The following is a 12,303-nucleotide window of genomic DNA, read 5'->3' on the forward strand; positions in this document are numbered from 1 at the left end:
TGGAGCGCGAGTTATACCGAATAGTTTTGGCAGCGCACAAGTTGTTCTCTATCAGCTGTAGCAAGCCAGGTGGTTGACCCGGTTCGCCGGGTTAATCAAGCTCAATGGATCAATTAACGCAGCAAAACAAAAACAGATTGGATGGCGAGTCCTCGTCCCCACAGCGTTCAGGCAGCCTAAGTAACTAATGATAATGTTTATCGTGGCATATGCGACCACACTCGGATCGTAAACAATACAGAACTAGAATGGCACTCGGAGAGCGCAGACCTCCGCCAAGGTGCGTGACTTTAAAAACAGATCACAGCTCACAGCTGGCGGTACCGTGAGGTGGTCGGCTTATTATTAACACGGTGTGTTTCTGTGTAATGTGTCGGCAGATGCCTCTCTCATTCAACAGCCTTGATTACAGCCATGTCTGTATGACGTTACACTACGTTGTCTGTCATCTCGTCATTTACCGCTTTTTTCTTTCTCACCACGGACGGCCAGCAGCTCCCACACACACATCCACACACGTATCTCTCTGCTCGAAGAAGGAGGCTTGGTGACGCGTCATCAGTTACACTGCGCATGTGTTATATCCTGTGGTCTTAATGCTCAGGCTGATTGGAATTCTTTAAAAAAATCCTGAATCTGGCTCACGATCCGGATCGCCACCAAAAATCAAATGGATTATTCATTGTACCACACCTCACCCCTCAAAAAAATTTAATACAAATCCATTTCGAACTTTTGTAGTAATCCTTATAACGGACTGACAGACAGACATACAGACGGACTGACAGACAGACAAACAAACAAACAAACCAACGCCGTCGAAAACAATACCTCCGCCAAGGCCCTTAATTAAAGCATGAGGTCAAAGTGTTTTGAGCCCCGCTACAATGAGCCTTCAGGTGTGTATTTTAGTCAGTCCGTTGTGCGTGCACTATATGAACGAGCACAAGCTACAGTTCAGTTCAGGAATGATTAACAGTTCAGATTCTGATGATGGAGCATTACAGAATCAGAAATACTTTATTGATCCCCAGGGGGAAACTGGGTTACATTTACATTACAGACATTTCTGTTATTTCTTTTAGTTTTTCGGCTATTTATCTTTTATTACGCTAGTATTTGAGTGCGTTAGCTGTTAAAGTAAGAATTATTTAACGCACCACCCACCAATAACCCCTTGACATGCGTACAACACATGTAGCGTAACTGCACAGTTACGATTCCTCCTTTTGTTTCCGTTTTTTTTGGACAACGATCGTGTGTCAGAGATGTCAGAGTCTGCATTGAGCAGGAAGGAACCCTCTGGTTTCGAACCCCACCAGAATAAGAGACTTATGATTTTAATTACAGCCGGATGTTTTATCTTCACACTGTCAACATAGTGTTTTGTGGTTACAACGTCCATTGTTGCTCAAGCCTTGTGCTTCCACCTGGAATGAAATATACTTTACAAAGTTTTATTACATAGCTTTGTTGAAAACTAGACTTTGATTGGTCAATTACGGCGTTCTACAGTCTGTTATTTCTTTATAACAGACCGTTGCTATGGGCGCAGTTCTGATGTCGGACTCTGGCGGACCGCTTTTGTGTCAAATTATTGATTTCTTAAGTAGGTAGCCGTGTAATAAGCGGGACAATGCACAATTAGCGTGTCATTGTTGTAAAATAAACCCCTTCAAGGTTCGTGTCGGGGAGCAACGGTGCCGCATCGCCCTGTCGGGGTTTATTTTATGACCGGCTCGCTGTACGTTATCCCTAACTTACTTGCTTGCTTGCTTGACTTACCGTCTTCTTGGGGCAGGTGTGTTTGGCGTGGCTCGGCCATGGGGAGGTAGTCAACAGCATAATCAGACAGGTGTGGTGGAGGTCTAACCTCCCTGGGAGGTCTCCGGCGTACCACTTGTGGATCATCTCTGACATTGGTATCCTCAGGCTCCATTATCTTCAGTAATTACTGGATCCGGCTCCAAGGACCACCTGGAATGGAGGGAAGGTTACCTCCTGGATATTCATTGGTCTGGCTGAGTAACCGTTCAAGTATTACTCCGGTTAGAGAGTATGGTGGAGACATAAAGCACCTTCTGAGCGGTGGTGTGTGCATCACAACAGAGACATAGATCAGGACGGAGACTGTGATGTGGTGAAAGTGACCAATCAAAGGAGCAGAGACATCAGCCACCGTCTATTCCATCCACGCCTGCAAAGTCTCAAGCGTGAACGTGACGAGCGAGCGAGGCCCAATCCCAACGTCTGTTTAGGGAGTGTCCCACTGTCAAACCGTCAAGTCCTTAAATGCTCTCTCTGACATTTAGAGCCCTATAGGAACACTTCCTGTAAGTCTGCATTCCTCCTGCAGACTTTGCCTGAGGGAATTACCGTCAATGCATAGCATTGTGGCATTAAACAAAAGGCTACCACAGGGTTACCTGAATATTAGTTTAAACCAGAGATTCAAATCAGAGGGGAGAATTATTCTGTTTCTTTCCTGAGAATTAAAAGTCAAATTAAAAGTTGGTCTAATTAACATAAACTGCTGATTCAGTGAACTTATTATTTTGTTATTTTCATTCTTTTAAAGTCACCAGAATGCAGGAAACAATACGCAGGTTTGAGACTAATTAAACACCCCATATAGCCATGGACACTGAGGCTCATGGGTAACGTAGTATTTAGAACAGGTCATAGCAGACAGAGATGGAGTGACTTTGAACAGAAACAACTCAATGGGAGTTGGAAGCCTCGCTGCCCGGCCATACCGCGTGACTGGTTCAGGAAGTGGTTCAGATCTTCACTGGTTAAACCAATGCCACTTTCCAGAAAGGACACAGAAAACTAATATTACCCCTCCTGACATTATTATCTTATATTACACTACAATACAATTATTGACCAAAGGATTGGTTTACACATAAGATGCATTTCTCACAAAACAATTACAGGTTATTATACATGTATGCTATATACTCATAATATACTTAATAGAAAATAGACATTATATTATATATTATATAGATATAAATGGATTACATGGTAATAGATTTGTTTTCATTGTTTATAGTCATTCCCAACAGCCTTTACTGGCTCTAAATACAGTATATCACAGATCACATGGTTAAGATCATATCTGCCTGTTTGACACTGTTTGACCACCAGGTGGTTTCATGTTCACATGAAGAGAAATGAACCCTTTTCTGAACCAATCTGCTGGAAAGCTTCGAAGCTTCATGAAGCTTCAGCTCGACATCTCTAGTTTTCAGTCCAAAATGGCGGCTGTGGTTAATAAAAGACCCAGCAGAGTTTCGTCTCTCAGCTTCGGTTCTCTTCGGTGTAACTGTGAGTCGCTGCGTGTCGATGAACTGCCGATAATGTGGAACTAAAGACTCTCCAGGCTGCTACAGGTCGTCTTTACTGTCTGAACCCAACACATCTCTCTGCAGCCTCTTCAGTTAATGATGTGAATGTTTCCTTCAGCAGCAGTTTAAAGCTCTAATAGAAGAAGTAAAGAGAACCAACCTGCTCTGTGTGACTGAAGCTGAGGGTTGAAAACAGCGTCCAGTAGTTTCCTCTTGTCATTTACACGTTTTCACAACAAAGAGACTCTGAAACATCCATGTTTCTGCTGAACGCCATCTTGAGTGTGAAGTTAGCCTCAGTAAAGATTACAGCTTCCGGGTCACGTCATAGTGGCAGAGCTTCAAAATAAAAGTCCAGAGCTGTTATTGAAATTACAGGCTTCCTGAGAAAAACACACGCAGGGAGTACAACGGAGTATTATAGGGCCACATTGAGGAAAAAAAATAATCTGAGATTTCGAGAAAAGGGTCATGATATTATGAGAATAAAGTCATAAATTTAAGATTAAAAAGCCGTAACATTATGAAAATAAAGTCAGAAGTTTAAGAGAAAAAAAGGCATAATATTAAGAGAAAAATGTCATAATATTATGAGAATGAAGTCAGAAGTTTAAGTGAAATAAAGTCATAACATTATAAGAATAAAGTCAGAAGTTTACGAGGAAAAAGTTGTAATATAAAAATAAATTAATAATAATATGAGAATAAAGTCTTAATGTTATGAGAATAAAGTCATAAGTTTAAGATAAATGAAGTTATAATAGTATGAAAATAAAATTATGAGTTTAAGAGAAATAAAGTCATAATATTATGAGAAAAAAGTCAGAAGTTTTATATATATAATCCAAATTTATTTATAAAGCACATTCAAAAACAACAAAAGTTGACCAAAGTGCTGTACAATTAAACGTAAAAACAACACAATAAAACACTAAGACCGATTTAAAACCAACAGGACATTAAAATAATATATTATATATATATAATCCTGATGAACACTCCAGACCAGTTTGTGGCGGTAATGCACCATAAAGTTGTTTGCTGCCAACGAAAAAACACCAAAGAAGAAGCTTCGTCCCCCGGAAGTGTTGTTCGGTGTTTCAGAGCTTCAGCGGAGAGAAGCGTGAGATGTTAGTTAACTAGTTGAATCCATGTAACGGCAGAAAACCGATGATTTAGTCGGTTAATCAGAGATGGACCGACACCGGAAACAGCTGGAGGTGGTTTTAAAACCGGAAGCGAAGCCGCGAGGAGAAGGTTTGTTTTGTTTCTACTGCTCTGCTAATGATGCTAAGCTAACGTCAGCTAAAGCGTTCATACAGCCTGTTAGCCGCAGCTAGCTCCTGAAGCTAATGTGTTCTATCAGAGGATTCATTCAGTCTTTACTGTTCATCATTTCATCTGTTTGTTACTGTATTACTGAAAGAAGCAAGAAAACCAGCTGTGAATGGTTTCACTGAACGAGTCCTCAGACACACGTTACAGGAATAATAACCTTATAATAACTAATAATAACCTTATTATAACTTCATAATAATGTTATAATAACTTCATAATAATGTTATAATAACTTAATGTTATAATAACTTCATAATAATGTTATAACTAATAATAATTGTATAACTTCATAATAATGTTATAACTTCATGATAATGTTATAACTAATAATAATGTTATAATAACTTCATAATAATGTTATAATAACTTCATAACGTTATAATAACTTAATAATGTTATAATAACTTCATAATAATGTTATAATAACTTCATAATAATGTTTTAATAACTTCTTAATAATGTTATAATAACTTCATAATAATGTTATAATGGACTACTAATGGATGAAAACTCCACAGAGCTACTGTAACGTAAAGAAGTGAAATCAAGCTACTTTAACAGCTGTCTGTCTGTGTTTCAGTTTTACCTTTAGATGTACGAAAAGTGATTGTTGGTGAAGAAGAGCGGCAGGAGTGGCGCTCCAGTCTGGACCAGGACGACCCAGAGCCCCCACACATTAAAGAGGAACAGGAGGACCCAGAGCCCCCACACATTAAAGAGGAACAGGAGGATCTCTGGACCAGTCAGGAGGGAGAGCAGCTTCAAGGGCTGGAGGAGGCTGATATCATCAAGTTCCCATTCACTCCTGTCTCTGTGAAGAGTGAAGAAGATGAAGAGAATCCTCAGTTGTCACAGCTTTATCAAAGACAAACTGAAAAGATGGAAACAGAAGCTGATGGAGAGGACTGTGGAGGACCAGAACCAGCCAGGAACTCAGATCTAAATATACATCCAGAACCAATAGTCATAATCATAAATTATGTAGTCCCTGTCAGTGATTCAAGATGTAGTTCTGGTGAGAAACCTTTTAGCTGCTCTGAGTGTGATAAAAGATTTGGAACCAAGACATGTCTGAACAGACACATGAGATCTCATAAAGGAGAGAAACCTTTCATCTGCTCAGTCTGTAGGAAATCTTTTATACAGAGTGGACATTTACAGTTACACATGAGAATCCACACAGGAGAGAAACCTTTCATTTGCCCAGTGTGTGGTAAGAGATTTATACAGAAGGCTCATCTGACACACCACATGGCAGTTCACACAGGGGAGAGACTATTCAGCTGCAGTGTTTGTAACAAACGATTTGCCTGGCGTCGACAGATCAAAAAACATAAATGTGTTGGTCGTCAGTCCTCACAGCTTCATCAAACTCAAACTGAGGAGAACAGAGAGGCAGAGCGTCCAGCCAGCAGCTCAACTAAACAGATGAAAAAAGAAGCTGATGGAGAGGACTGTGGAGGACCAGAACCAGCCAGAAACTCAGAATCAGATAGACGTTTACAACAAAATACTGTTGAGACTGATGACAGTGATGACTGGAAGGAGACCAGAGGACCTCAGTCAGGTTTAAACTCTCTGAATAATGATGAAGTTCCTGTCAGTGATTCAAGATGTAGTACTGGTGAGAAAACATTCAGCTGCTCTGAGTGTGATAAAAGATTTGGCTTCAAGAAAAATCTGAAGCGACACATGAGAACTCATACAGGAGAAAAACCTTTCAGCTGCTCATTTTGTATGAAATCCTTTGCACGACGTGGAGATTTACAGAAACACATGAGAATCCACACAGGAGAGAAACCTTTCAGCTGCTCAGTCTGTATGAAATCTTTTACACAGAGTGTACATTTACAGTCACATATGAAAGTCCACACAGTTGCTTAGTGTGGTGAAAGATTTTCAAGAAAGGTACATTTGCCACAACACATGCTGGTCCACACAGGAAAAAAGATTAATTATCAGTGTTTGTAACAAGTCCCTGTAAATGATTCAAGATGTAGTACTGGTGAGAGACCATTCAGCTGATCTGAGTGTGATAAAACTTTCATTGAAAGTGGAGATCTGAAGAGATTTTTGAGGTCGACCCATCTGAAGAGTCACATGATAATCCACACAGGAGAGAAACCATTCAGCTGCAGTGTTTGAGACAGAAGATTAAATAAGTAATCAGCTCAGAAACCATCAGTGTGTTGGTCGTCAGTCTTCACAGCTTCATTAAAGACAAACTGAGGAGAACAAGAGAATCATGTAATGAATCATTTTGATAGGTGCTATATGAATAAACATAGTTTTTCTTCAACACCTCACTGATTTTAGAGTTTCAATCGTATGTGTTATTATTAAAGTACCTTATTGGTGCAGGTTAGTTTCACTGTGGACTCGTGTTTTAACTTCATGGCTGATATTTATGCAACATTATGTGATTGGAAAATAACAATCATTAAATTATTATTATTCTTGGTATCAAGTGGAAATGTTTTCATGATTCTGTCTTTCTGCTTTACGTCACCATATTTCTAAATGATTCTCCCTCTGAAGAGCAACTGAATGACTCCTGAAGCAGCAGAGACGTCATCAGTCACCTGGTTTTCCTCATTTGACTCAAACTCTGACACCATGTATTTGAATAGGGAGTGAAAGCATCTTCAGAGCCTCAGTATCAAATCACTAGTGTTTATAACAGGAGGTGCAGAAGTCTATTTTTCTCTCAGAACACTTGAATTACAATATGCTGAAAGGTTATTATGAGATTGTTGCCCAATGATGCTAAAAAATATTCTGCCTACTGCAGGTTTAATATAAAGATGATTTACAACTGGACCAGTTTCAAAAATTGTTGTTCCTATTAGTTACTTGAACACAAGCACTCACGTAACCATTGAAATACTGAACCTTGAAATATACATCAGCCTCCTCCAGCCCTTGAAGCTGCTCTCCCTCCTGACTGGTCCAGAGTTCCTCCTGTTCCTCTTTAATGTGTGGGGGCTCTGGGTCCTCCTGGTCCAGACTGGAGCTCCACTCCCTCTGCTCAGGGGGAACCTCTTCTTTAACCACCAACAGCTGCTGGACGTCTGTAGGAAACACTGAAACACATTGAGGAAAACTGTTTATCTGATTTTATGCTAACTACAATTGTTGATAAAAGTCTGATTCACTGTAAATAACTTTGATTTATATATTCATCAATTTAACCTAAAACACTAAAGAACACTAAATCCACCGTGTGTCAGACTGAAGTGGTTCCTAACACGTGAGTAATGCTGGTAATAGTTAGTACCAGTCAGTAAACAACAGAAACATGTAACCGGTTCAACACCTTTCAGTTACTGGAGAGTTCACAATACAACCGCTCTCCGGTTGTACTGGCGGCTGGTCTGAGGTCAGTAGAACCAGAGAGAGAACAGTGAAAGAAGAAGAAGTAAAGAGAACCAACCTGCTCTGGTAGAACCAGAGAGAGAACAGAGAGAGAAGAAGAAGTAAAGAGAACCAACCTGCTCTGTGTAACTGAAGCTGAGGGTTGAAAACAGCGTCCAGTAGTTTCCTCTTTTCATTTACACGTTTTCACAACAAAGGGACTCTGCTAACATCCATGTTTCTGCTGGACGCCATCTTGATCAAATCGTGTGAAGTTAGCCCCAGTAAAGAATACAGCTTCCGGGGCACGTTATAGTGGCTGAGCTTCAAATCAAAAGCTTCAAAACATTTCTCAACACAAGGACCAAATAAGTTGTTGTTTGTGGAGCTTTCAACCACAAGCTGGGCCGTCCTCAGGGAATCTATTGCTCACATGTCATGGAAATGTCATTAAAACCAAGTCAAATAAACAAGTAAACAAAACATCAAATATTCAAATGCTCTGATCAAGACATTTACTTCCTCTCTAAAGCACCACTTCCTGTTTGTGTGCCCTGCTTGTACCATGAACTGCAGGTGTTTAAAAACATCTGGATTCTTGCATCATTGATCAGGGATCAACACTCACTTAAGAGCGGTTGCTCAAACGACAGGAAGACTAAAAGAATTGTAAACAGAGTTGATTATCATGAACTTAATTATACATATTATTTATAAACTCACGTGTTCTCAACTTAAGAGATTTTGGTAAACCTCAGCTTGCACCATTAATGTACAAAGCCCAAAAATATATTTAGTGAGTCAGTAAACCACACGAGATTCGTCAGATTACAAATGCAAAACATTGACGTGTTAACAGTTACAGGAGTCAATTTAAGTGGTTCACAAAGACAGTTAAGATGTGTAATACTCTAAGTAGATTAAAAAAATATATTAAAAAAATATATTAAAAATACAAGGATCGCGCCTGGGTTAGCTCAGTTGGTAGAGCGGGCGTCCATGTATCAAGGCTTGGTCCTGACCGCGGCGGCCCGGGTTCGAATCCGGCTTGTGGCCCTTTCCGCATCCACTCTCTCTCTCCCCCCTTTCAAGACTCTATCCACTGTCCTCAATAAAAAATGGAAAAATGCCCCCAAAAAAATAACTTAAAAAAAAAAAAAAAATACAAGGATCAACTGAGGCATAGGCATTAGTGATCTTTTGGGAAGTTTAATATACACATGTAAAAATATCTCTGTAGCAGGATCTCACCAAGTGATTAATATAAAGGATATTTAAGGCTTCATCTACAGCTTTTGGTCAGTGAAAATTTAGTTTAATTTGATATTGTCTCATGAGCAACTTTATTTATTTATTAGCATACACATTTGAGTTGTATGAATTGAAATTGACTTAAATAGATCCTGAAATAAACCAACTTAACCACAGATGTGGATTTTATCTCTCAAGGGATGCAGGCTATCGGAGAGAGAAAGAAGATTAACAGAAGTTTCAAAACCAACATGTCAAAGCAAACTTCCTCTTATCAAACACATGACAGCTCAGCAAAACATATTAATTAAAGAACATTTTAATATTGTTGGAACATCAGTTTCTTTGTCCAGAGGGATGTAGGGGAGGTCGTAAACAAAGTGAACGGGGTCATAAAACCGAGGAGACTTGGGCCTCTAAGAGGGTCCATAACTTCATAAATCGGTTTGGGTTTATCGAGATTAGCACTCGTGTCGTCGTCTCTCCACGGTGAGTTCATCCAGGCCTAGGGTCATAGATTGAGGGTTTGTCATTCAGCTCCATTAGTGCCCTAGAGGTCACGTAAACAGTTTCTGGAAGAAATTTTAAGTAATAACTGTCACAAGACGTACAGGGACTTCATTCAGAGTTTAAACCTGACTGAGATTCTGTAGTTTCCTTCCAATCATCACCTTCATCAGTCTCAGATTCAGAAGAGTCTCCAGTCTTATCAACAGTATCTGATTCTGGATGTGTATCTGGATCTGAGTTCCTGGCTGGTTCTGGTCCTCCACAGTCCTCTCCATCAGCTTCTGTTTCCATCTGTTCAGTTGAGCTGCTGGCTGGAGGCTCTGAAAGGTTCCTCTCCTGTATGAGATCTCATGTGTTTCAGTAAACTTCCACTTTGTGTGAAAGATTTCTTACAAACAGAGCAGCTGAAAGGTTTGTCTCCTGTATGAGATCTTGTGTGTCTCTTCAGATTTCCACTATCAATGAAAGCTTTACCACAAACCGAGCAACTGAAAGGTTTCTCTCCTGTATGAGATCTCATGTGTATCTTCAGATTTCCATTTTGAACGAAAGCTTTATCGCAAACGGAGCAACTGAAAGGTCTCTCTCCTGTGTGGATCCTCATGTGTCTCTGTAAATCTCCACTCTGTGTAAAAGATCTCTTACAAAATGAGCAGCTGAAAGGTTTCTCTCCTGTATGTGTTCTCATGTGTACCTTCAGATCTCCCTTGAAGCCAAATCCTTTCCCACACTCAGAGCAGATAAATGGTTTCTCACCAGCACTACATCTGGAATCAACAACAGGAGAGTTCAGAGAGTTTAAACCTGACCGAGGTTCTCTGGTCCCCTCCAAGTAATCACCGTCATCAGTCTCAAGTTCAGAAGAGTCTCCAGTCTTGTCAATAGTATCTGGTTCTGGATGTCTATCTGGATCAGAGTTCCTGGCTGGTTCTGGTCCTCCAAAGTCCTCTCCATAAGCTTCTGTTTCCATCTGTTCAGTTTGTCTTTGATGAAGCTGTGAGGACTGAGGTTTCTCTCCAACATCTTCACTCTTCACAAGGACAGGAGTGAATGGGAACTTGATGATATCAGCCTCCTCCAGCCCTTGAAGCTGCTCTCCCTCCTGACTGGTCCAGAGTTCCTCCTGTTCCTCTTTAATGTGTGGGGGGTCTGGATCCTCCTGGTCCAGACTGGAGCTCCACTCCTGCTGCTCAGGGGGAACCTCTTCTTTAACCACCAACAGCTGCTGGACGTCTGCAGGACAGAAGGAAGTTCAGTTAAGTGCAGGTTCTGAAGGTTCAGATTAAAATGGAGGACTGTGGTTCAGTAAATTTATCTGATCTAAATTCTTCTTCTTTTTCTGAACACTGATTCTGAACTTAGAAATTAGAATTTTAAATTCCATTATTTAATTATGAATTCATTCATTTATTTTAAAATGATGTACTTATTGACTGTTTTGTGGTGTTTCTGTAAATCCCTTTTTAATTTGCTCTACTTAATGATGAATGGATTGATATTTCATTTGTAAATTCTTTTTTTTTAATTCTTCTTTTTATTGCCCATTAAAATGTAGGGGTGTAAGAAAATATCGAAAATATTTTTTATATTTGTGATACTGTATCGATTCTCAAAAACACTATCGATGTTTAATTATTTGTTCACATGCAAGAAGTAGTGCTATGATGCTGGATGTCACATGGACTGTGATAAATACAAATGCAGATCCTCCTGTTCTGGTTCTTCTTTTATACATATGGTTGCATGTTCTTTATACTATGCCATTTTCCTGGGAGTAATCGCAAAATATCGACCCCTGCTGTGGGTGATGTCACAGAAGGCCGACTCATGAAATGCACCGACTTCTCAGATACCGAATCTCAGTCAGAACTACGATACAATACGATCCCATACGATAATACTATATTGTCAGACAGGTCTGAAATGTGTTTTGCATCACAGCAGCTCCATTTGCATCATCACAGAAAGGACAAAGACAAGAAACAAGGATACGTAGAAGAAGACGATATTCTGGGCCCTTCTGATACATTTGATCTGGGATTAGGCTCCATATTTAGTTTTAGAATTGACTGATGTACAAAAGAGTGCTTCAGTCTAACCTTATTAAATCGTGGAACCCTGGGTCTCCGAGTTCATGGTAACAATTTATATTCACTGTTCAAAACATGGTTGGGGTCAGAGACGATGGTATTAGCCCGCCTTCATATGTTATTATGAGAGGCTGATTCATAGAATATCTCAAGGGGTTGACCTACAATCTTTGAGCAGAAAGAGAACTAAAAGAGAAAAGCTGTCAGCCCTGGTAGAACCAGAGAGAGAGAACAGAGAGAGAACAGAGAGAGAAGAAGTAAAGAGAACCAACCTGCTCTGGTAGAACCAGAGAGAGAACAGAGAAGAAGAAGTAAAGAGAACCAACCTGCTCTGGTAGAACCAGAGAGAGAACAGAGAAGAAGAAGTAAAGAGAACCAACCTGCTCTGGTAGAACCAGAGAGAGAAC

The 12,303-nt window shown here is 40.0% G+C and overlaps 4 protein-coding genes across 5 annotated transcripts in view; 1 reads left to right on the forward strand and 3 right to left on the reverse strand.

The window, feature by feature from the left end:
• The window catches only part of LOC141754139 (uncharacterized), a 29,537-nt gene extending 25,705 nt beyond the window's left edge, over positions 1–3,832 (reverse strand). The window contains exon 1 of the mRNA XM_074613025.1: positions 3,514–3,832. The gene's annotated coding sequence lies outside the window, so the exon portion shown is untranslated. The remainder of the gene's footprint in view (positions 1–3,513) is intronic.
• Positions 1–12,303, reverse strand: part of LOC141754097 (uncharacterized) — a 34,435-nt gene that overhangs the window by 5,206 nt on the left and 16,926 nt on the right. The window contains exon 2 of one of the 2 annotated variants that reach the window (XM_074612928.1): positions 1,786–1,977. The exons of the other annotated variant lie outside the window; for it this stretch is intronic. Coding sequence (XP_074469029.1) covers positions 1,786–1,939 — 154 coding nt within the window. The 5' untranslated portion in view covers positions 1,940–1,977. The remainder of the gene's footprint in view (positions 1–1,785; positions 1,978–12,303) is intronic. 2 annotated transcript variants of the gene reach the window in all.
• On the forward strand, positions 4,394–7,152 carry LOC141754134 (uncharacterized). The gene is made up of 2 exons (XM_074613014.1): positions 4,394–4,610; positions 5,272–7,152. Exons 1-2 carry the CDS (start codon positions 4,547–4,549, stop codon positions 6,573–6,575), a joined length of 1,368 nt encoding a protein of 455 aa, XP_074469115.1. The 5' UTR covers positions 4,394–4,546; the 3' UTR covers positions 6,576–7,152.
• LOC141754172 (uncharacterized) lies at positions 9,600–11,058 on the reverse strand (the record flags this gene model as incomplete). The annotated part of the gene is made up of 1 exon (XM_074613077.1): positions 9,600–11,058. A coding segment is annotated over one exon (957 nt), but the record flags the coding sequence as incomplete, so codon positions are not given.

The sequence above is a fragment of the Sebastes fasciatus genome, chromosome 17 (assembly GCF_043250625.1).
Source record: "Sebastes fasciatus isolate fSebFas1 chromosome 17, fSebFas1.pri, whole genome shotgun sequence".
In the NCBI taxonomy this organism is placed as follows: domain Eukaryota; kingdom Metazoa; phylum Chordata; class Actinopteri; order Perciformes; family Sebastidae; genus Sebastes; species Sebastes fasciatus.